The sequence below is a fragment of the Magnolia sinica genome, chromosome 5, assembly GCF_029962835.1.
Source record: "Magnolia sinica isolate HGM2019 chromosome 5, MsV1, whole genome shotgun sequence".
NCBI classification, from domain to species: Eukaryota; Viridiplantae; Streptophyta; class Magnoliopsida; order Magnoliales; family Magnoliaceae; genus Magnolia; species Magnolia sinica.
Genome location: NC_080577.1, coordinates 104,665,453 through 104,689,664, shown reverse-complemented (window position 1 = coordinate 104,689,664; position 24,212 = coordinate 104,665,453). Strand labels below are relative to the sequence as shown.

At 38.5% G+C, this 24,212-nt stretch overlaps 1 protein-coding gene and 1 long non-coding RNA gene across 3 annotated transcripts; both read right to left on the bottom strand.

Moving 5' to 3' along the window:
* Positions 1–583: 583 nt before the first annotated feature.
* Positions 584–23,469, bottom strand: LOC131246532 (uncharacterized). 2 transcript variants are annotated; one of them, XM_058246752.1, is made up of 5 exons: positions 23,293–23,469; positions 22,618–23,108; positions 22,429–22,535; positions 3,036–3,441; positions 584–2,700 (listed from the first exon to the last, which is right to left on the bottom strand). In XM_058246752.1, exons 1-5 carry the CDS (start codon positions 23,311–23,313, stop codon positions 819–821), a joined length of 2,907 nt encoding a protein of 968 aa, XP_058102735.1. In that variant the 5' UTR covers positions 23,314–23,469; the 3' UTR covers positions 584–818. The 2 variants fall into 2 exon arrangements, with proteins under 2 accessions (XP_058102735.1, XP_058102734.1); XM_058246751.1 differs by having other exon boundaries at positions 22,618–23,128; positions 23,307–23,469.
* Positions 10,361–21,829, bottom strand: LOC131246533 (uncharacterized). The gene is made up of 3 exons (XR_009171412.1): positions 18,449–21,829; positions 16,420–16,599; positions 10,361–10,865 (listed from the first exon to the last, which is right to left on the bottom strand). It is a non-coding gene; the product is annotated as an uncharacterized LOC131246533 (long non-coding RNA).
* Positions 23,470–24,212: the final 743 nt, after the last annotated feature.

Here is a 24,212-nt window from a genome sequence, read left to right as displayed (position 1 = left end):
TTCACAGCTCCAGTGGACCACACCAAAGGAAGCTGCAGTGATAATGACACTCACCGTTGAAACCTTTCTAAGGGCCACCGTGATGTTTTTTTACCATCCAACCTATTAATAAGGTCATGTAGACATGGATGAAGCGAAAAAATAAATATCAGCTTGATCCGAAACTTCTCCAGTTCCCAAGAAGTTTTTAATGGTGGAAGTTCAATCCCTAATTGTGGTCCATTTAAGCCTTTTTCCTGCCCCCTTTTTTGGATCATAGCTTAAAATGATCTGAGGAAAACGACTAACAGCGTGGATAAAACACTTGCATTACGGTGGGCCTCACAGAGCCCTTGCCTGGACAGATTACCATCCGGCGGGGGTAGGACAATCCGCATCCAAAAATAAATGATACTCAATTTCAACATAGAAGGAGCACATGTTGCTCACCTGATGACTCCAGCTGATGCATGAAGGCACCATCCGAGCCCCCAGGATCCCAGACATGTGCCACATTGGTGTGTCGGCCGTTTGAGTTTAGCGCTTGAAGATGGGTCGCCTGGAATTACCTTCCAATAAAAAATAAAAAAAGTCCAATGAAATAAACCTCATGAACCATCACAAAATGCCATTAGCGTAAGAGAGAAAAAGCATCGCATTCAAAATACCCAACACCCATCTGACTCCTAAGGTGCTAGTAATTACATTTAACTTAAGAGACTTATCTATTCTGGTTCCATACATCAAAATGACAAAAGTTGCTTCCACACATTGAGGACTCCTACCTATAGAAAAAAACGCGAGTTAAATTACATCTCAGACTCAAAAGTACCATGCTTTCATACTTTTGATGCTTTGCATGTCGCCCTATTGTGCCCAGCTGTTTTGCACCTACTGCAATAGTGCGGCCTCGGCCACAAACCCGGCATTTGTGGTTCAGGCCGCTTCCTTCTTGACTGCATTTGTACTTGATTGATGGGTGGGTGTGGATGAGAAGGGTATGAGATGACACCAGTGGGGGAATCTTCACGTACTACCCTATCAACATTCAGTATCGGATTGATAGATTCCAAATACGTTAGGCGGTAGCAATCGACAGTGAAGTACCTTGAACAATAGCTATACGGGTTTCTACCCGTGTGATTGAAAACTGCAATAGCATGCATGCATGGCAAGCCCATAGTCTGCCATCTCCTACACGAACATTCCCAAGTATCGACGTTGACAATGTTGTTAACGGAATCACTGCGGACCTCGAACACGCCACCTGATGAGTAGACGTTGAATGGGCGTGAGCTGTATATCTCCTTCTGTAGCTTTTGCTCCATTGAAGGTGTTAGCGTGGTGGACCACATGCTAGATGTTTCTCGACGTATATGGATCATCTCCATGGTCTTACACTGTACAATGTCTACCATTTTTACAAGCGACAGCTCATCTTCCTCCAATATCCAACTTTTGAACAACGCCGCAAAGTTCGACGAAACATGGTCATACCGCGACCCGCGGAAAAATGCATTCGACCACTGCTCAGGCTGGCTGGCCAGGACCCACGCAGCAATGTCATGTGAAACGTTTCTCATGTTTTCAATGCATGCATTGAATTCCGTATTTCTGCTGACATAAGCTGCACGTCTGAACTCGTTAACCATCGCTTCTCTCACAGGTTGGGACCATAGTCCCTTCAACTCTGTCTTGAAGTCCTCAATGAGGTGAAGTAAGCAATACCCGTGAAAGCTGCCTGGAAACACCTGCGTGACCGCCTCCTTCAAACCCTTGTTTCTGTCAGACACAAATGTCAAATTTCGATTTGTCGACAATGTTGACTTCAACTCGAACAAAAACCAATGCCAGCTATCAAAAGTCTCCGCCTCTACTATTGCAAAGGCAACCGGAAAAATACCATCATCCCCATCAACAGAAGCAGCAGCCAACAGCATCCCCTGGTATTTGTCTTCTAGAGATGTCCCATTCAGAAAAAGGAGTGGGCGGCAACCGTGCTCAAAACCATGTTGGGAAGCACAGAAGGAAATGAAAAGACGGTGAAACTTTGATGACTCTGCTGTGCGTATTGTGACAAGGCTACCTGGGTTTGTCTCTCTTACCCTTTCACAAAACCGAAGCAGCTGATTATATGCATTCATGTCCATACTCCGAAGCTGCTCCTTGGCAATATCCTTGGCTCGCCTCGCCTGATGATACTTCAAGCTAATCCCATAATCTCGATAGAGGTCGGTTACAACATCCTTGGTCCTATACTTCGGAGTTTCCCGTAACTTCTCTTTTATAGTATTCACCACCCAGTTCTTCGTGGCCAGAGAGTCTCCTTCATCGAAGGCAATGCCGTCACCATTGCCATTACCCCCACCGCATGTATGAACATCGGTTACTTTCCGGACTCTAAATTTTTGTGTCTTCGACAGTCTAGAACCATGTATCCGCCACTGGCAATCAATGGCTTTGCATTTGGCAGTCACACGGGCACGTTCATTCTTAAGAAACTCAATCACGAAGCCTTTTGCGGCGGCATACTTGCGCAACGCATCCCGGAAATCCTGAATGCTGTTAAATTCTTGGCCAACAACAGTGATGATGTTTTCTGCAGAATTTGGTGACTTCAGTTGCCGAGCATCGTCAGCAGGAGCATCTGTAGGAGTAACAGTGGGAGCAACCGTGGGAACAACAGGGGTAACCGAGTTGGCAACTATAGTCCTACTAGCCCTGCAACAGCATGCATGGCAATGTTATTTCTTGCAATGTACAACTCACACGTGTAAATGGAAAGAAATTAGGACGTGAGAAATGCTAACAGGGCGTGTCCCTAGAGGCTTTCTCAAGCTGCTTGCTGTCTTCTGCCTCCTCACATGGTGTGACTGTTCATATAGAAAGTCCCACTAAAGAAAACTCTCACCATTCACACAAGATGTGGATGGGGAGGGCTTTGTCCACTGAAATTTCTGCCATGTGGACCATAAACGGTGGGCCCTTCCAGATGAAAAATCTGGATTACCACGTGGTGAGGCAAGACTTGTTGACAAAAAGCACAGGGCAAATACCTGCTAGTGGCGGTGTTTAAAGCGCTGTTGACAGTGTTCAAGGAACTCCCCACAGTATTTAGGTTGCAGTGAGGAACAGCAGTCTCTCTCGATATGACATAAACATCTGCTGTTTCCAAGTGCTTGTGAAAATCAACCATCCGTTGTAGGTCCTTGTCATTAGATACTGTAATAAGAGTGCGTTTGTTGCTTGGCAAGAAGTACTTGATAGATGAGGTACTTGTGTCGCAATTCCACATGTCAGCTATTTCTGACATGAAATCATCAAACCTCATGTTGCGATCAACCTCTATCGCGTGTGCTTCCCCGCCAGCATATGACATTGATCCATCACTATTTGGCACGAATTTGCCGCCAAATTGACAAATAGCCACAATATTCCCCTTGGCCATGCTCAGGCAACTATCTACGATAACATTCAAAGAGAATATGGTGAGAGTTGCACATGAGGATATGTAAAGCCTAGAAAACAGCATAATCAGTTATTTTATTATTTGGTCTGGTGTAAATGTATCAAAATACATAAAAATATGAAACGAAAAAAATGCTTGCATTGGTTTGGATGATTTCTTTGACAGATAATAGACAGTCATAGGAAATTAGATTGACTTTTTATAACCATCCATTTCCTTCCCCCAAAACCTTGATTGACATAGGACTTTCAAAGATTTAGCAGGACACAAACATCCACAGCTTAGATCCAAATGCGATGATCAATACTATTCCTCCAAAAGAATCAATAACTAAGGGGCTGTTTGTTTTCTCATTTCCCACAGTAAATGGTGGTAAACAAGCAATGATGACTTTTTACCCACATTTGAAACTGAGGGATATTACATTTTTAATTACACCTCAATATCCGTGACTGCATGCACAAAATCAGGAAGGATTGCATCCGAGTAAATATTGGTCCCACCATGATAAATGTCTGATCCACGCCATCCATCCGTTTTACCAGCTCATTTTACGGCATGAGCGCAAAAATGAGTTAGATTGTAAACTCAAGTGGACCACACCAAATGAAACAGGAGGGATAATGACATCCACCGTTGAAAACTGAAATGTGGCTCACAGCCCACAAGGATATGTATCTGTTATCCAACCTGTTCATAACATCTCACAGACATGGATGAAGGGAAAACATAAATATCAGCTTGATCCAAAACTTCTGTGGACCCCAAGAAGTTTTCAACGGTAGGTGTTCAATTACCACTGTTTCCTGTGGTGTGGTCCACTTGCGCTTTGGATCTGCCTCATCTTTTGGCTCATGACCTAAAATGAGTAGGGGAAATGAATGGACAGCATGGATCAGACACAAATAAAGGTGGCCCCAAAATTTTAAGGGTATGATTTTTTCCTTTCCTTGATTTTAGTGTCGGAGCCATCCAAACACCTGTAACTGTCAACGTCACGTGGATGTCACTGGCATGAATTACCAATGCAATTGATGATTACTCATTTAGCAGTATTTACAAAGGTAAATTAAAAATCAAACACACCCTAAATGTGAATTCAACTGCAAAACCCAAAGGCCCTAAGAATCCATTTTCAGCAATTACAGCCAACAATGCAGGCACAAAATAAGATTTCCAGCAACTATAAACAGAATTTTAGCATTGTAATTACAGTTTGCAGCATTCCCAATAAAATCCAGAGCTTAACACCATTTCCAGCATCTAGAAAATAGTTATCAGCAATAAAAAAGGATTAAAATGTACCAGATGCCATGCAGTTATTGCCAGGATGGGTGGAGAGAAGATCTTTTGTCTGAATCAAAAGGTTCAGATGAACACCAAAATTCCCAAATATATTCCAAGAGTGAAAAGTAAACAATGACCACGTCCCCTCCCATATGGCTGGTAAAAGCATTTGCAAACGCTTAAAACCAAACCCTAAAATCTATTAAAACCAAGCAGTAGGCTGGCTTTAATCTAAGCCCTTCTAATCACTTCCATTAGACTCTTAAGAAGAAACAAACAACTCACAGAAACCGCTACACAAACCACTAAGCAAAACATGTGCGTCCACAAATAGGCCTGAGAGGCTGTTAAGCCTTCTAAAACCTTCTGTAGGATAAAACCCCTAGTCATAAGAGCTCCTATACAACAAGGGTTGCTGAAATGAGCATATAGGTGATGTCAGACCTTGATCTCTTCCTATAAACTGCATGCACCATCTTTCTATGGCTGCTGCTACTGGAGTCAATGTTGGGCCTGTTTCAGCACTGTTTTGGGCCCACTTCAGGTCCCAGACTTCTTTGACCAGCATCAGCATGTTTCTTCCCTTCTTAAAATCCACGTCAATCTCCTACAGTTGATGAGAGTTTGGCCTCCAATTCCAAATTTTGTCTCGAGTCACTGACTTTTCATGTACATGCTTTAGGTGAAAAGGCAGCTAGAGCGAGTGAGCGGATGAGAGAGAGACAGAGAGAGAGAGAGAGAGAGAGATAATAAACTAACTCAACACCAAGAGGCCAAAAGAGACTAAAGCACAATTAGCAAAGGCCTTTATAGAAGAGGCCCAAACCTTTGCATGCAGCTTGTCCCTTCTAAAAACCTCATCTGGAGACCTGCTCTGGTTCAGGAAACGCTATCATTCTACTCCATCCAGACGGACCTGATAAAAAAGTGTCATGGTTTCTTTATCACCAAACTGATTGCCTCCTTATGCATCTCTTCATTGTTCTTTCTGGAGGCCACTTCATCTTCCTAGACATGCCGTGCTGAAATTCCACCATATTCATCATAGTTCATATTCATATTTGTGGCCTCCTTCTGTCAATTATCAACTTAACCTTGATGTCCTGTTGATTAATAGGACAGTTGCCCCATGCTCAACATTACCTCTCCAATGTTAGGGTTTTTTTTCCTTGCCAGAAAGCATGGAGTGATCCCTTCACCCATCATGTCATTTTCAGTAAGTGTACCAACTCGTTTTGGATATATTGGATATATTTGTAAAGAGCATTAAGATAACAAGACATCTTTTGGCAACAGATAAAGAGTCCCCCATACAAAGAGAAGATCTATGGTCCCCTTAGCAAGAGAGGTGGTGTTACAATTTGCCTTTCTTGGAATTTTTAAGTTGTTAATATTTATAGACCTGGAGCACATACAAAGGCTATTAAATTCGGAAGTAAGGCTCATGAATAAGATCATAAAGGGGAACTCCTTTGATCAACTTTGATCTACACCAAGGTAAAACCCAATATACCAGTGGCAACTTAGCTTTAGAAAATATGATTGATGCTTGGGGGGGTTATTTTCACAAGTTTCATTTTTCCTTTCTTTCAAATACCCAACATGATTACATGCACGAGCGTTCTCAAGTAGGTTTTGAATGGTCTGCACTTCTCCTCCCAGCCATAAGATCCATTGTTGCACATGGAAGAAGCCAATCAACACCGAAGAGGCCAAAAAAGGTAGCGCCAATATAGAAAGCCATCTTGCACAAGAGAATAAAGGATAGGCTCACTTTGCATCCTTCCGAAGCATAAAACACATGTTGGGAAGGAATGTATTCTCCTAAACTGACAAATGTGAAAATTTGTCAACAAGATCATCAAATGACATAGTGGAAGGTTTGGTGGGGGTCTTTGGTTGCAAAGCTAGCTACCTCCCTTCTTAATATCTGGGCCTCCAATTATGCATCAACAAGCATGTAAAGCATTTTTGGTATAGGTAATTGAAAGAATTGGAAGGAAGCTCTCAAGATGAAAGAGTAGACGCTGTGCTTTAGGAGGAAGAATCACCTTAATCAAGTCGGAGCCATGTCTAATATGTCATTGTATTTCATATCCTCGTTTACTTGTCTGGCATCCATACTAAATGGGCTAGAAAGAACAAGGCATGAGTTCTAGTGGAGAGGAGCAGAAGACGGAACGATGTGCAAACAGACTTTTGAATGGAGAATGATGAAGTGCAAAGAATAGCTGAGGCTTTTAGACGTGTGGTTAGGGTGCTTTCGGTTACGTTTGTGGGCTTGCCTCTTTGTGTGGGCAAACTGGCTAGTGTTCTTTGGAACAAGGTGGTGGAAAGATTTGAGAGGAGGCTTGCTAGATGGAAAACCTGGTATCTCTTGCTAGGCGGCCGTATTACCCTCATCAAGGCTGCCTCATCAAATCTTCCCCTTTATTTCATATCGCTTTTCAAGTGTCTGGCCTCGGTTCTCTCAAGGCATGAAAAGTTGAAGGGGGGCTTCCTGTGGCAAGGAGCGGAAGAAAAAAAAAAAGAAATTTTATCTAGTAAGTTGGGATGAAGTTTGCAAGACTTATGAGGAGAGAAGAGCAGGTATCAAAGACCTTAAGTCCATGAACATAGCATTGCTTGGAAAATGGCTTCGGAGGTTTGGGGAGGAAGAGGGTGCCCTTTGGAGAAGGGTAATCAAAAGTATGACTCTTTGTATGAAGATTGGTGGACGAGAGATTCATCTATTTATAGGGTTTCGGCTCTTTGGAAAGGAGTTCACTCCTTGAAATCGGCTTTCTTGGAAGGTTTGGGATTTTCGGTAGGCAACAATGGGGAAAAAAAGGCTTTGGGAAGACATTTGGGTAGGTTATCCCTTCTAAAAGATGACTTCCTAAGCATTTTCCAATTGGCCCCCGATCCCGTTGTAGTGGTGGCAGATTGCTTCTCTCGTATTGGAGGGGCAGTAATTTAGGAACCTCCTTATAGGCGCTATCTACGAGATGAGGAAGTTATTGCATATACTTTTCTTGAGCGCATTCACCTCTACACTTTGATTTCCTCCAAGCCGGATAAAATGGTGTGGAAGGTTGATAAAACTTCTCGATTAAATCCTTTTACTCCCTTGTGAGGGGCAAGGTGTATCGTTGCGATAAAGGTGGGTGCAACGGTGCCCACTATTACCGATACGGTTACAGGCCGTATTGGCCGGCCGATACGCCCCCTGCAAATGATCAGAAATTTTTTTGTTCTCAATATATATATATATATACATATATATATATATATATATACATATATATATATATATATATACATATATATACATATATATATATATATATACATATATATACATATATATATATATATATATATATATATATATATATATATACATATATATATATATATATATGTGTGTGTGTGTGTGTGTGTATATGTATATCCATTAAATCCAAAAAATTCTAAATATTTCAAATATGCATTCATTTATAATTTTGAACATGTTTATGGCGGTGTAACAGTCTACTCTTTGGTGAGAAAGCTGTATCAGGTGGTGTAATGAATTTATGAACGTGACCGCCTAGAATTGACTACAAAACTCATAGATTTAATATTCTAACTATCTAATACTAATGATAAATATATTAGAATAAATTTAATATCAAAATATCTCACATGTGTAGGCGTTTGCTATTATTTTCCATAATGTACCCTACAATTTTACATTATATACTTGTCCTTGAGGAGTGTGAGGTGAGGACTTATATAAATTACGATGTTTACTTTATTCTATTTAAAGTCTTGAACATGCTATAGCTTTCTCCACTCTTGTAATTCCCGTCCTTCATCCTCAAGATATAAAAAGAAAAAAATTAGCAGTGTCTGATTTACTCCCCTGCAACTTGATTAAGGATTACTTGATTGGTTATCAAGGGAGTTATTTTAAGCACAAGTTCGGCAATGTTAATGAATGTGTGGGTAATTGGAATAGAAATACTTGCCTTAAATGTAAATAATGTCTTAAAAAAATATACTTACCTTAATAAAACTCTCGAGTCACCACCAAAATGAGAATCTGCTTTGTTGTGGTTGCTTGACCTCCACATCCTCGTCATCATCGGGTTGCGATGGTGGAGTAGGTGCTGCATATTCATAATATCTTGTGCCAAAAGGAAAGATCAGGTCAAGAAAACTAAAGGATAATTGATCCTGACTAGGCAACACTCCGACCCCGAGTAAGGATATTCACTAGTGCCAGTACTCGAGCTGTTGTGAATAACTTGGATTTGGATCTGGGTCTGGATATTTGTAATCATATGGAACATGTGAATTGGGATGATTACTCCAACATGTCTATGACGAAATATGCTCCATCTAATTCTATTAGCCGTAAGAATATCCAAAATGCCCGAGACCATAAGCATGATGCTGGTGTTCCAGACCTCCCGGTAGTGCACAACTGGAGCCAACCTCCTCCCGCTGTCTGCATCGTTATTCAGTAGACTCATAACTCCGACATCATGTACCCTGTCGATGCTCATCAGCCTCGCGATCTGTAGACGGTTGTATGACGGTGTGCTGAGCAAGTGGGATCAACATCAGGTGCATTATCACCATCACCACCATGATCATCTATCTCGGTCTCACTACTACTACTGCTCGTACTCTTCCGTTGGTCTAGACTTTGCATAAAATTTTCCTCTTTCTATATCCAACACAGTTACACGACTCTCTTATTGCGTCGTGGGTACTATTGGGTCATCCACTTCCAATTATTCACTATCCTCTTCTATTTGTTTTTCTCTTGCTTCCAATCAAGGTAAAAGCAAATCGTCCGCTCATAAATATTATCCAAACTTATTGGATGATAGTCTGTATCACCGGCAGCTGCTGCAATAATGCTCCTATAATGTCACTATATTCTTAGCTTCATGTTGTAGTGCAAGAAGATAGGTCTATCAAATGTCCTGGTTTGCAATATCTTCCTATTCTTCGAATATGGATATATTAGAATGAATGTAATATGAAAATAACTTACATTTAGGTGTTTGCAATTATTTTTGAGGGCCAAAATTCATGCGTAAATAGAAAAAAATATAAAATGGCACCCCAAATATGTAAAATGCACATTTGGCATCATTAAAACAGCAATATTAAAAATGATTTTTCTTCAAAAACATGTTCTACTATGATTAACACATCATATGGCATCATTAAAACAGCATAAGAATCATTAAAAAATGATTTTTCGAATTTTCAAAAAAAGGGCCGAAATAAATGCGTAAATCGAAAAAAATATTAAAAAAAATATAAAATGGCCCCCCAAATCTGTAAAATGCATATTAACATGTTCTACTATGATTAACACATCATATGACATCATTAAAATAGCAAAAGAATCATTAAAAAATGATTTTTCGAATTTTCAAGAAAAAAATGGACATTAACATGTTCTACTATGATTAACACATCATATGACATCATTAAAACAGCAAAAGAATCATTTAAAAATGGTTTTTCGAATTTTCAAAAAAAGGGCCAAAATAAATGTAAATAGAAAAAAATATTAAAAAATATAAAATGGCACCCCAAATGTATAAAATGCACATTAACATTCATGTTGTAGTACAAGAAGATAGGTCTATCAAATGTCCTGGTTTGCAATATCTTCCTATTCTTCGAATGCATAAGTGCAAAACTACTCCAGTTCCTTTCGTAGGTAAAGGAAGATGTTGTCTGCAATTTTTTGAAGAGCCTTCGCACTCTCTTCGAAATCCATCCACCATTCGGCAGGTGACAACCTAGATACTACGTGTTATGCAAGAGCATCTCCAAAGTTGCCCTAGTGATTTCCATATGTATCCAATTCATTTAACACCTTTATTTGCATATATAAGTCGGGCTATTAATCTCTTTATCACATTTCTTAACTCAACATGAATCTCATTATCTGCAAGAAATGATTGGGCATATATGTATCTAGGATTTAGATAGTAACCTGCGACATGAAGTTCATGATAGAGTTGTCTTGTCTATCTCTTGTCAATCATCCTCCAGTAGACCTCCCAATTTGAACAATCACGTTGAATTGCCAGCTTTGTCTTATCCATGGCATCATAGAGGAAGCCCATGATAGGTGCTTCGCAAGGTATCCCGTATCGGTATCGGTTGGCGTAACGGTGACCTCCAAAACAGATACGGATACGGGGGGCATAACGGCAATACGGGGGCGTAACAGCCCGCAACGGCACAAAATTTTTTTTTGCCAAAAAAATATGAAAAAATATGGATTAAATCCAGAATATTCTAAGCATTTCAAATATGCATTCATTTATAAATTGGAACATGTTTATGGTGGTGTAACGATTCACTCTTTGGTGAGAAGTTGTATCGGACTATCTGATGAATTTATGAACCAGATAACCTGAATTTGACTACAAAATTCATATATTTAATTTTCTAACTATCTGCTATCAATGATAAATATATTAGAATGAATGCAATATGAAAATATCTTACATTAGGTGTTTGCAATTATTTTTGAGGAGTTTCTCGAACATACCTGTGGATGTGACTGTGATTCTTGTCTATGAGTCAACCTCAAGTCAAGAATATTAAAAAAATAAATAAATAAAATAGTATTATCTGATATACTCCCCTGCAACTTGATTAAGGATTACATGATTGGTTGTCGGGGGAGCTATTTTAAATACAAGTTCAGCAGTGTCAAGTGTATGCTTGGCTTCTTGCAATAATACTGCTGTGAGCTATCTGCTGCAAATGCTTACCTTAATACAAATATATACTCACAATCACAAGTCACCACCAAAATGAAAATCTACTTTTTTGTGGTTGCTCAACCTCTACATCATCGTCATCGTCATCATCAGGTTGAGGCTGTCCAATAGGTGCAGGTGCTGCATCTAAATATCCATAATATCCAGTGCCAGAAGGAAATACTAGATCAACGAAACTAGAGGATGACTGATCCTGACTAGGCAACAACTCTGACCCCAAGTAAGGATATCCACTAGTGCCCGTCGAATAGCCATATTGGTGCCCATACTCAGGCTGCTGAGAATCTTGAGATTGAGAGTGCGTCTGCTGTGATGAGTAACTTGGATTTGGATCTGGATATCTATAATCATATGGATATTGATCAGGAGGACTACTCCAACATGAATGTGATGGAACAGACTCAATATAACCAGCATAATCATAATCCAATTGACCATAAGAATATCCATCATAATAACCAGGATCATGAGCCTGCTGATGTTCCAGACCTCTCGGACCCGGTGCACCACTAGATGTACCCTCCTCCAGCTGGCTGTATCGTGACTCAGTACATTCATAAGTCGGACCTCGTGTACTACCTCGTCGATGTTCATTGGTATCGCGATCTGTAAACGGCTGTATAGGGCGCTGAGCAACACCAAAAGTGCCAGCACCAGGGGCAGGGAGGTCATCGTCACCATCATCCGACACGATCACGCTACCATTGCTCGTACTCTTTTGTTGATCTTGACCCGTACTTAGCATAAACGTTGCCCCTCTTACTGGGTCCAACACATCTGCACGACTCTCTTATTACGCTCTGCGTATTTCTGGGTCATTAATTTCTAATTCTTCACTATCCTCTTCAATTTGCTTTTCCCTCGTTTCCAACCAAGGTAGAAGTAGGTCATCCTCATCATAAATATTGTCCAAGTTTATTTGACAGTAGTCTCCGTCATCGACAGCTGTAATGCTCCTATGATGTCGTCGCATTCTTAGTTTTATATTATAATACATGAAGACAAGTCTATCTAATGTCCTAGTCTGCAATCTATTCCTATTCTTTGAATGAATAAGCGCAAAACAACTCCAATTCCTTTCGCAGCTAGAGGAAGATATTGTCTGGCTCAAAACTTTTACTGCAAATTTTGGAAAGCCTTCGTACTCTCTCCGAAATTAATCCACTATTCGGCCGATTGCAACCTAGATACTACATGCTGTGTAAGAGCATCTCCAAAACTACCAAGGCGATTTCCAAATGTATCTAATTCATTCAACGCCTTTATTTGTAGATTTAAGTCAGGCTCTAATCTCTTTATCACATTTTTTAGCCCGACACGAACTTCATCATCCGCAACAAATGATTGGGCATATCTATACCTAGGATTTAGGTAATAACCTGCTGCATGAAGATCGTAATGGAGTTGTCTTGTCCATCTCTTGTCGATCATTCTCCAATAAGACTCAGCTTCTACTATCATGTTGAATTGCCAACTTTGCCTTATCCATGGCATCGTATAGGAAGCCCATGATAGGTGCCTCGTTAGTTTTAACAAGACGGAGTACCCTCATTGGTAGCTCCATCACCTTTAGGATCGGCTTGACCCTCTTCCAATATTTGTTGTCCCGTATGGTGTTCACAACTTCAACCGGTGTCTCTGATGTTTTCTTCCCATGTTTTATGTTGAGCCACTCTCGAGAAGCGAACATCTCACTCAACTATCCCCTATACTAGAATAAACTCTCTAATACTATAAAGTTAGTAGCGAATCTAGTCGCCGCAAGCCTCAACAACTCTCGTTCTTTTGTGAACTTTCTCATTATTGAAACTACCTGATTATGGTTGTAAATAAACGTCGTTACTTCTCTTGCCCTTTCGACCATTTCCTTAACATTCTTCTTCTTCCCAATATCTTCCAATATAAGATCAATACAATGGGCAGCACATGGCGACCAAAAAAAACGTTTTCTCTTATCCATCAACATGTCCTGCAAGCTTATATAATGCTTCATTATCTGTCACAATCTGCACTACATTCTCCTCTCCTATCTTTTCCACAACTTTATCCATTAGTCCAGTAATATAATTAGAATCTTTTGTTACCTCTAAGGGATCAATTGACTTGTGGTATATAGTTCCTAAGTGGCAGTACACCATGAAGTTAATCATGTTGCGTCTGGTTGGGCCAGTCCAACCATCACACATGATCATGCATCTTCTGGCTTGCCATATAGGTTTAAAGGTAACCACATATGCTTTCACATCCACATACTCTGCATCTGTCCATTTCCTCCTAATCTCCTTAGCCGTGGGAGCTTTTATTCCTTCACCTGTTTCTGTTGTTGCATCAATTACCACCTGCCAATATGGAGAATTGGCCGCGTTAGGAGGTATGTTGGCATGTATAAATAACTTTGCTGCTGCTCAACCTAATTTCTCAACGAAAGTTCTACTTCGCATTTGTTTTATCTTCTTTTGTTTAGTTGATTCTTTCCTAAACAGGATTGGATCAATATAGGGTCTCCTAGGCTCATTTACTTCTTCATCCAAACGTATAGGGGCATCACGTGAAGATGCCTGTCGTCGGCTCCCAAACACGTCGTAACCCACCAAACTTACCCCCCCACCTGCAGAAGCAGTTGCACTCCCACTCCCACTGCCCCCCTATATCACGCACTGACCCATGCGTGCCAAACATGTGGCGATGTTCTTCCTCTTCACGAGCATGACACAAGCTCTCTCTCCTAGCTATAGTTAATTCCCAATTTGAATCTTCGTCAGAATCAATAATATCTTCATCACGAACGCTCATATATTTAGGACCAAACACCTCCTGTCGAGCTGCATCCAAAACATCATCTTTCTTCTTTTGTACAGCAGCACGTTTACCCTTCGACTCATCCAAACTAGCTTGCATTAAAAGCATTATCTCTTTCAGTACTCTAGTACATGCCACAACTTAACCTATTTCGATGTGCCAAATGTTGTTTGAGACGGGTAATTCCACCAGTCACTATTCTATCACAATATTTACACATCATTTGGTGCCTAGTACCACCAACCTCTCACAATGTTGCCATCCAATATCCTCACTCACTTGTTGTTGGCTAGACTCAGACATTTCTTTAGGTTTAAGTAGATACTAGATAATTAGATATAGATTACATATGAGTATGACTATGAGTGTATGACTTACGTCAATAAAGATGACTTTATGTTCTAACTAAACCATAAGAAGCTTCAAAACCTGTCCAATATAAGCAAATAAAAACATAAAGTCACTAATTCAAAAATAGAAAAAAATATAAAATGATACCGCAAATCTGTAAAATGCACATTAACTTGTTCTACTATGATTAACACATCATATTGTATGATTAAAACAGCAAAACATACATTAAAAAATGATTTTTCGAATTAAAAAAAGGGGAGGCCATAATTATTGTGTAAATAGAAAAATAGAAAAAAAATATAAAATGACACCACGAATCTTTAAAATGCACATTAACATGTTCTACTATGATTAACACATCATATTGTATGAATAAAACAGCAAAACATACATTAAAAAATGATTTTTCGAATTTAAAAAAAAGGGTCATAATTATTGCGTAAATAGAAAAAAATATAAAATGACACCACAAATATGTAAAATGCACATTAACATGTTCTACTATGATTAACACATCATATTGTATGATTAAAACAGCAAAACATACATTAAAAAATGATTTTTCAATTTTTTTTAAAAAGGGCCATAATTATTGCGTAAATAGAAAAAAATATAAAATGACACCACAAATCTGTAAAATGCACATTAACATGTTCTATTATGATTAACACATCATATTGTATGATTAAAACAGCAAAACATACATTAAAAATGATTTTTCGAATTTTTAAAAAAAAGGGTCATAATTAGTACGTAAATAGAAAAAAAATATAAAATGACACCACAAATATGTAAATTGCACATTAACATGTTCTACTATGATTAACACATCATATTGTATGATTAAAATAGCAAAACACATTAAAAAATGATTTTTCGAATTTAAAAAAAAAGCCATAATTATTGCGTAAATAGAAAAAATATAAAATATATAAAATGACACCACAAATCTGTAAAATGCACATTAACATGTTCCAATATGATTAACACATCATATTGTAATGATTAAAACAGCAAAACATACATTAAAAAATGATTTTTCGAATTTAAAAAAAAAAGGGCCATAATTATTGCGTAAATAGAAAAAAATATAAAATGACACCACAAATTTGTAAAATGCGCATTAACATATTCTACTATGATTAACACATCATATTGTATGATTAAAACAGCAAAACATACATTAAAAAATGATTTTTTGAATTTTAAAAAAAAAAGGGCCATAATTATTGCATAAATAGAAAAAATATAAAATGACACCACAAATCTGTAAAATGCACATTAACATGTTCTACTATGATTAACACATCAAATTGTATGATTAAAACAGCAAAACATACAATAAAAAGTATAAATACCTATTTTTGACGAATTTCTAAAAAATGACCCACTAAGCTTCGATTCAAGAAAATCCGTACTATAATGTGTTTTTATCTCAAATACCAAGCCAACATTGGTCGAAAATAGTAGTAGACGGATTGAGTGAGAGTTTGGAAGCAAATGGTTTCAAAAAAATAAAAAAAACAGAGCTTAAAAAAGCAAAAAAAATGTGACCGTCACTCAACCGTTACAGGCTAGTCGTTACGGGCCCATAGCGGCCGTTACGCCTGTAACAGGCCCTTAGCGGCCATTACGGTAACAAAATCAGGGGCATCGCCGTTATGCCCCCGTATCGCATAACGGACCCCACCGTTACCGTTACGTATCGGCCGTTACAGCCGATACGTAACCGATATGGGACACCTTCGTTGGTTTCAACAAGACAGAGTACCCTCATTACTAATTTCATCACCTTTAGGATCTTTTGGATCTTCTTCCAATATTTGTTGTCCCTTATGGTCTTTACAACCTCAACCGATGTCACCGATGTCTTCTTCCCATGTTGAGCCAACTCGGAAAGCGAACATCTCACTTAACTCTCCCCTATGCTGGTACCATGGTGTGCCAAAACGGTTACGTATCGACCGTTACGCGTTACGCGTTTCGGGGTCGTATCAGTCGTTACCCGATTTTGTACCCATATCGGCCGATACAGGCCCATTACGGGGTGTAACGGCCGTTACGGGCCCATAACGGTAACTTTTTTTTCATTTTAAGCTCTGTTTTTGCTGTTTTTTTGAAACATCTTGCTTCCAAACTGTTTCTCACTCCTTCTACTACTAATTTCGACCAACCTTGGCTAGGTATTTGAGATAAAAACATATTATATTACAGATTTTTTTGAATCAAAGCTCGGTGGGCCATTTTTCAGAAATTCGTCAAAAATAGGTATTTATACGCTTTTTGATATGTCTTGTTGTTTTAATCATGTCATATGATGTGTTAATCATAGTCGAACATGTTAATATGCATTTTACAGATTTGGGGTGCCATTTAATAATTTTTTTATATTTTTTTCTATTTACGCATGAATTTTGGCCCCTTTTTTTAAAATTCGAAAAATCAATTTTTAATGGTTGTTTTGCTGTTTTAATCATGCCATTTGATGTGTTAATCATAGTAGAACATGTTAATGTGCATTTTACAGATTTGGGGTGCCATTTTATATTTTTTAATATTTTTTTCTATTTACGCATTTATTTTGGCCCTTTTTTTGAAAATTCGAAAAATCATTTTTTAATGATTCTTTTGCTGTTTTAATGATGCCATATGATGTGTTAATCATAGTAGAACATGTTAATGTGCATTTTACAGATTTGGGGTGCCATTTTATATATTTTTTATATTTTTTTCTATTTACGCATTTATTTCGGCCCTTTTTTTGAAAATTCGAAAAATCATTTTTTAATGATTCTTTTGCTGTTTTAATGATGTCATATGATGTGTTAATCATAGTAGAACATGTTAATGTGCATTTTATAGATTTGGGGTGCCATTTAATATATTTTTATATTTTTTTCTATTTACCATTTACTTCAGCCCTTTTTTTGAAAATTCGAAAAATCATTTTTTAATGATTATTTTGCTGTTTTAATGATGACATATGATGTGTTAATCATAGTAGAACATGTTAATGTGCATTTTACATATTTGGGGTGCCTTTTTTTTATATTTTTTTCTATTTACGCATTTATTTCGGCCCTTTTTTTGAAAATTCGAAAAATCATTTTTTAATGATTCTTTTGTTGTTTTAATGATGTCATATGATGTGTTAATCATAGTAGAACATGTTAATGTGCATTTTACAGATTTGGGGTGCCATTTTATATTTTTTTTATATTTTTTTCTATTTACGCATTTATTTCGGCCCTTTTTTTGAAAATCGAAAAATCATTTTTTAATGATTCTTTTGCTGTTTTAATGATGTCATATGATGTGTTAATCATATTAGAACATGTTAATGTGCATTTTACATATTTGGGGTGCTATTTTATATTTTTTTTCTATTTACGCCCTCAAAAATAATTGCAAACACCTAAATGTAAGATATTTTCATATTACATTCATTCTAATATATCTATCATTGATAGTAGATAGTTAGAAAATTACATATATGAATTTTGTAGTCAAATTCAGGTTATCTGGTTCATAAATTCATCAGCCAGTCCGATACAACTTCTCACCAAAGAGTGAACCGTTACGCCACCATAAACATGTTCCAATTTATAAATGAATGCATATTTGAAATGCTTAGAATATTCCGGATTTAATCCATAATTTTTCATATTTTTTTAGCAAAAAAAAATTTTGCGCCGTTACGGGCCGTTACGCCCCCGTATCCGTATCGGTTTTGGAGGTCACCGTTACGCTAACCGATATCGATACAGGACACCTTGGCTGGTACAAACTCTCCAGGGCTATAAAGTTAATTGCAAATTTAGTCGTCGCGGGCGTAAGCAACTCTCTTTCATTCGTAAACCTCCTCATTATTGCTACTACTTGATTATGATTGTAAATAAATGTCGTCACTTCTCTTACCTTTTCAACCATTTCCTTAACACTACTCTTCTTCCCAATATCTTCCAATATAAGATCAATACATTGGGCAACACATGGAGAACAAATATGTGGTCTTTTTATTATCAACTTTTGTCCTGCAGCCCTATATGTTGTTTTATTATCTGTAATAATCTGCACCACATTCTCCTCTCCAATCTCATCAACCATTTTATCCATTAGGGAAAAATATAAGTAGCATTTTTTCTTTCATCTAATGCATCAATTGACTTATGGTACACCATTCCCAAGTGGCAATACACCATAAAGTTGATCATGATGCATCTGGTTGGGCCAGTCCAACCATCACACATGATCATGAATCATGTGGCTTGCCATATGGGTTTAAAAGTAGCCACGTATGCTTTCACATTTGCATACTCTGCATTTGTCCATTTCCCTCTAATCTCCCTAGCTGTGGGAGCTTTAATTCATTCACCCGCTTCTATTGTTGCATCAATTATCACCTGCTAATATGGAGAATTGGCCACATTATGTGGTATGTTGGTGGGAAGAAAGAAAGTTTGAATCATTAATAACCTTCGAAAGGGATCTATGGTACTCCTAAATAAGTGCATTCTATGTTTGCGTGATGAGGAAACAATGGATCATTTGTTTTTGCATTGCTCTTTCCTAATGCTAATTTGGGCTGATATGTTGGGTCGCTTCCATTTGAGGTGGATCGCCCCGAACTCGATGGGCAGTCTTTTATCCTCTTGGAATGGGGTGCGCCTAGGGAAAGCTAAAATGGTGCTCTGGAGAATGGCACTCATCACTATTTGGAGGGTTGTTTGGGAAGAAAGGGATACGAGGTGTTTTAACAATGATAGTAAAGCGGTGGAATGCATATCCCAAAGGGCTAGATTGTTGGGTATTGAATGTGCTTCTTGTCTCCTTTTTAAAAGATTGCAATTTACGATTTCTTGGATAGTGTTGGGTCGCTTTCTTAGAGTCCCTCCTTGTTGTTGTTCTTCTCCATTTCTTTTGTTTTTAATAAAATTTCGTTATCTTAAATAAATAAATAAATAATCAATTTGCAAACAGATTCATGACGGATGTGCAACAATGCAAATATTAGAGAGCTAGAATCAATAAACTTATCTCTCTTAGGAAAATGGTTGTGGAGGTTTAGGGTGGAGGAGGTTGGTTTGTAAAAAGAGGTATGCACAAATACAGAGTTAGTGAGGGCGATCAGTTCTCTAAGGAATATTCATCGTAAAGCATTAATGGCTTGGAAGGGGATTATGAGGGTGGCTAGTGGGCCAGTGACTTCAAGGATGATATCAACTTCTCATTGGGTGATGGTGAGTGCATGAGAGGACACTTGGCAATAGTCGTCGTGTTTTCTATTTCCTAGACTTGCTAGGCTTGCTCTGAGGGTAAAAATCTGTGTTGCTAGGTGCTTTTCGGTATACAGAAGCCTTGCGATTTGATTCTTCCCTACCATTGGAATTAAGGGAGGAATTGGAAGATATAATTTGAATGTTGTCTATTCTTCAAGGTTGCTCTCCATCTACTCGCTAGAGGGATGCTTGGGTGTGGAAATGGGAAATGGTGGCAAGCTTTTCCCTTTGATCCTTCTATGGGGCGATTCGTCATCCCGGCCGAAAAGCGTCAAAGGCCCCAACCAAGTTCATTTGGTCATATGGGGGTGCCTCCCAAGGTTGCAGCGTTTTCTTGGCTGGTTGGTAGGAACAAGGTCATAAGACCTTTTTTTTTCTGAAAGGTAAGGTCCTGAGACCATAAAAACCAATTGAGGACGATGATTGGTTATGTCATGCCATATTTTGAACTAGTCACAAATCACGAGGTAAATTATGCCTAATTTAACTGATGTCGGTAATGGTAAGCATAACATTGCATTAGTGGCAGATAAATTGAAAACAAAGGTGCATACCAATGCTGCATACAGTACCGGAAAAGGGTGTAGAATTATAAATAAACAATTTTTTGTAGAACTAGAAGTGTGGACACAGAGTTATAATTACGTAGCTACTTTCACTACTATGAAAAGGTAAACAGATAATATCAGGTCTGATGTAGCACCGGTGATTGTGCAAAACACTGTTTTAATGTAACATGGTTTTATGAGTAAGATATACAAAATGCTGGCAAACACATTTATTAAGGATTGTCCTAAAGTCACTTTGCATGCTATGAAGCAAAATTGTACACCCAAATACACTAATCAAAATGGTCCCAAGTCACCTAACATGAAGAAGTTTTAAGACAGTCAACAAGAAAATACATGGAGTTGAACAAATTGTCAAAGCAAAGACTACTGCAAACTCATCCTACAGGCATGATAAATAATCATTCATAACATGGAAAACTAACCCTGATTAGATGAACACGTTAATGAAGCTAAATGCAGAGTTATTTCATCTCTATAAAGCATTAAATTGCCAGAGAGTTCCACTAAATGCGGGTCGGGGGATGCAGTCGTGGGGCTGTGTAACAACCCAAGAAAGGTCCAAAGATCATCCAAAATAGGCCTAAAAAACAAGGGATAACACTATGGGGTCTGACCAAGTCATCATACTGATCTAACCAAGAGGTCCATAGGCCTTGTGTTGCGCAAGAAGAAAGGGAGTTCAAGGCTTAGTTGGTATTTCTAGAAGTGTTTTGAGTTTTGGAAACCCCAAAGTTGGGAAAATATTAGACTTATAAGGACTGTTCAGGGACACATTTTTATTGTTTTTCCTTCTACACATTTTTCATTGTTTCTATTTCTGTTTTGAATACAGATAGAAATTGGTTATTTCCAACCTACTATAGTCTAAGTGCTAAACAAGGGCCAGTATCTAGTCTGGAATCCAGATTTCTTCTTCTTCTTTTTTTCTTTTTTTTTTCTTTTTTTTTTTTTGATTGCTTTGAGAGAATAATATATAAGCAATATAGACACATCTTATGCAATATTATTCATCTTTGTGCCGGAATTTTCATGGGAATAGTTTTCCTCTCCTTTTCAAACTGGTCTTCAAATCTTATGTTTTTTATCACTTTCAGCCGAAGTACTTCTCTAACCTGTTACTTTGTAGCAATCTGCAATTTTCTTTAGTTCATTCACAAATCGGCTTTTGATTTTGTACAAATCAGCCCCCAGTTCGCACCATAATATTAGTCTTTTGATTTTTTAACTTACAATTTCGGGGAAAAGGAGAATCATCTCTCCACAAAGCATTTAGAACCAGTTGTGCAGGATATGGTTTTCCAGCATTACCCGCTCAAATCAATAGCCAATGCATTTCAGATCCTGCATGGCAAGCTAATTTCGGTGGAAAAGCATCCATCTTGCCCTTCTCCTAAAACAAGACATCCATACATGCCGTTATTTTACCAACATTATCTTAAGTTGCAATTGGCTTGGTTGTGAGAATAATAATTTGTGATTTTTGAGATTACTAATTGTAGCAGAATTTCTGAAAATGCTGAAATGATGCTCACTTATATGTAAAAGAGTGATTTCTTTCCAATCCAACAGAGTGCCATTTCACAACTTTCAAATTTTCTACTTAGTTAGAGATTCCAAAATCACAATTAATTTTTTCCACTCCTGGAATTCCAAGACATAAGATCCACGCACAGCCCTAGATTTTACTTGGGTTCCGTCTTGACTTAAATCAAACCAGACTAACAAACTCCCCTATCTTTCACCACTTGTGATCTAATATTCCATTATCAGACAAAATTCAAAACAAAGAATCTAAAATTTTCAACAGTTTTTGAAATATACAAGAAAAGAGTTGGCGCAGTCCTTCCAAAACCCAATCAACCAAAGCAGAAATAAATAAATAAAAGAGAAATCTACTTTACCTCGTTGCCGGATCGGCACTGCAGGAATGACACCAGAAGAAAAGGAAGAAGATGCAGCAGCAGCTGATGCATCACAAACAGCTATATGCGCAAGGAAAATATCTCTCCTGTGATCGAACAAAATTTCAAAAATATAGAAATCCTCGCATCAACGGAAAATCAAAAGAAAATCAAGTGAGAGAAAGAGACTTGGAGAAGACGCCACCACAATCGCACCGAAACTCCCCAGCCCCACACGCCCTCGAGTGCACCTTCAGGTCAGCCTCAACAGCATAGTCTTTACCACACTTCCCGCACTTCCACTTCTTCTCCCCATGCTTCCTGCAGAAGTGCCGCTTGATGGCGGTGACGTCCGCGAGCCCCTTCGCCGGGTCGTGCTGCTCGCATGATGGCAGCGGGCAGATATACACCCGCTTCTTCCCCCCCTGCTGCCGCTGCTGCTGCCCCGGCCGCTGCTTCCACGGTAACTTGTGCCCGCGCCGGTGCAGCTGCAGGTACTGGTGCCGCTGGAACCGCTTCCCACAGACCTCGCACACATACTCTTCCGTTGCAGTTAGCGTGTTTGGCGATAGCCGAATCACCTCCACTTCTTCTTCTTCCTCCTCCTCCTCTTCCTCCTCTTCTTCTTCCTCTTCTTCTTCTTCCTCTTCTTCCTCCTCTTCTTCCTCCTCCTCCTCCTCCTCTTCTTCTTCCTCCGGATCTGCAAGAAGAACATGAGAGTTAGTTCTAGGGTTTTGATTTTTCAAGAACAGCAATTGAAGTAAAAGAGTTTGTATTTTGATGGGAAGATTGGAAAGTTTTTCTATTTGGGTGGGTTGCTTCTGCTTTTGAGATTTCTAGGGTTTGTGATTTTGGGGGTTTTACGTTTGGTCCTGTACCTGGCATTTTGATTTTTTTCGCTTTTGTGGAGAAGAGAACTGAGAAAAGTAGAGATGGAGAGAGAATGAGAAGAGAGATTTTCTTCTGCTCTCCTCGTTTCTCTTCCTTCTTCTTCTTCCACTGAAAAAACAAATGAGTTTTTTTAATTTGCGGTGGTTTTGCAGAGAATGCGTCGGAAATGGAAGCATGCGATCCTCGACCCGAGGATGGGCATTCTGAACACGGCTTTCTCTTTCCATTGAGATAATAGTAAAAAACCCCTTATACTTTATGATAATTGTAACACCTCCCTACTGTTTTGATTATTGAAGGATTGGGCTGGGCTTGGACCTATTAGATTGGGCTGGGCCAGGACCTGTTTGCATAGCCTATAGGCCCAGATTGGACCTTGCATCCATGGCCTGAACAATCTCGTGTCGGGCTTAGGATCATGTCATTCAATCATTAATTAGGAAACTCACTCGTCCTTAACATAGAATGTTGGTTTCATTCCACCACAATGTCAACTTTTCACACATTTTTGTGATCCTTTGATTGATGTATATAAGAGAAATGTTCAAGTGAAAGTTTTAGGTTTTGTTAATTTTCATGTTGAGTTGATCGAGCTAGGGCTAACCTAAGTTCAATTGAAAAAATATTATCCATGGGCTTATGGTTCATTGTGGCAGACCTCAAAATATTATCCATGGGCTTATGGTTCATTGTGGCAGACCTCAGGTCAATTTTGAGCTTCATAAGTATTGAACTCATTTAAGCCAGACATATAGCTATCACTATGAATTATTGTAAGTATCTCTCCTCCATATCATGAATTCATTGTAAATTCTCTCTCAATTTTTTTGCACACTTATCTTTAACTAGCGGATTATTTTATTGTTTCACTTACAAGTAGTCTTAAGCAAAGT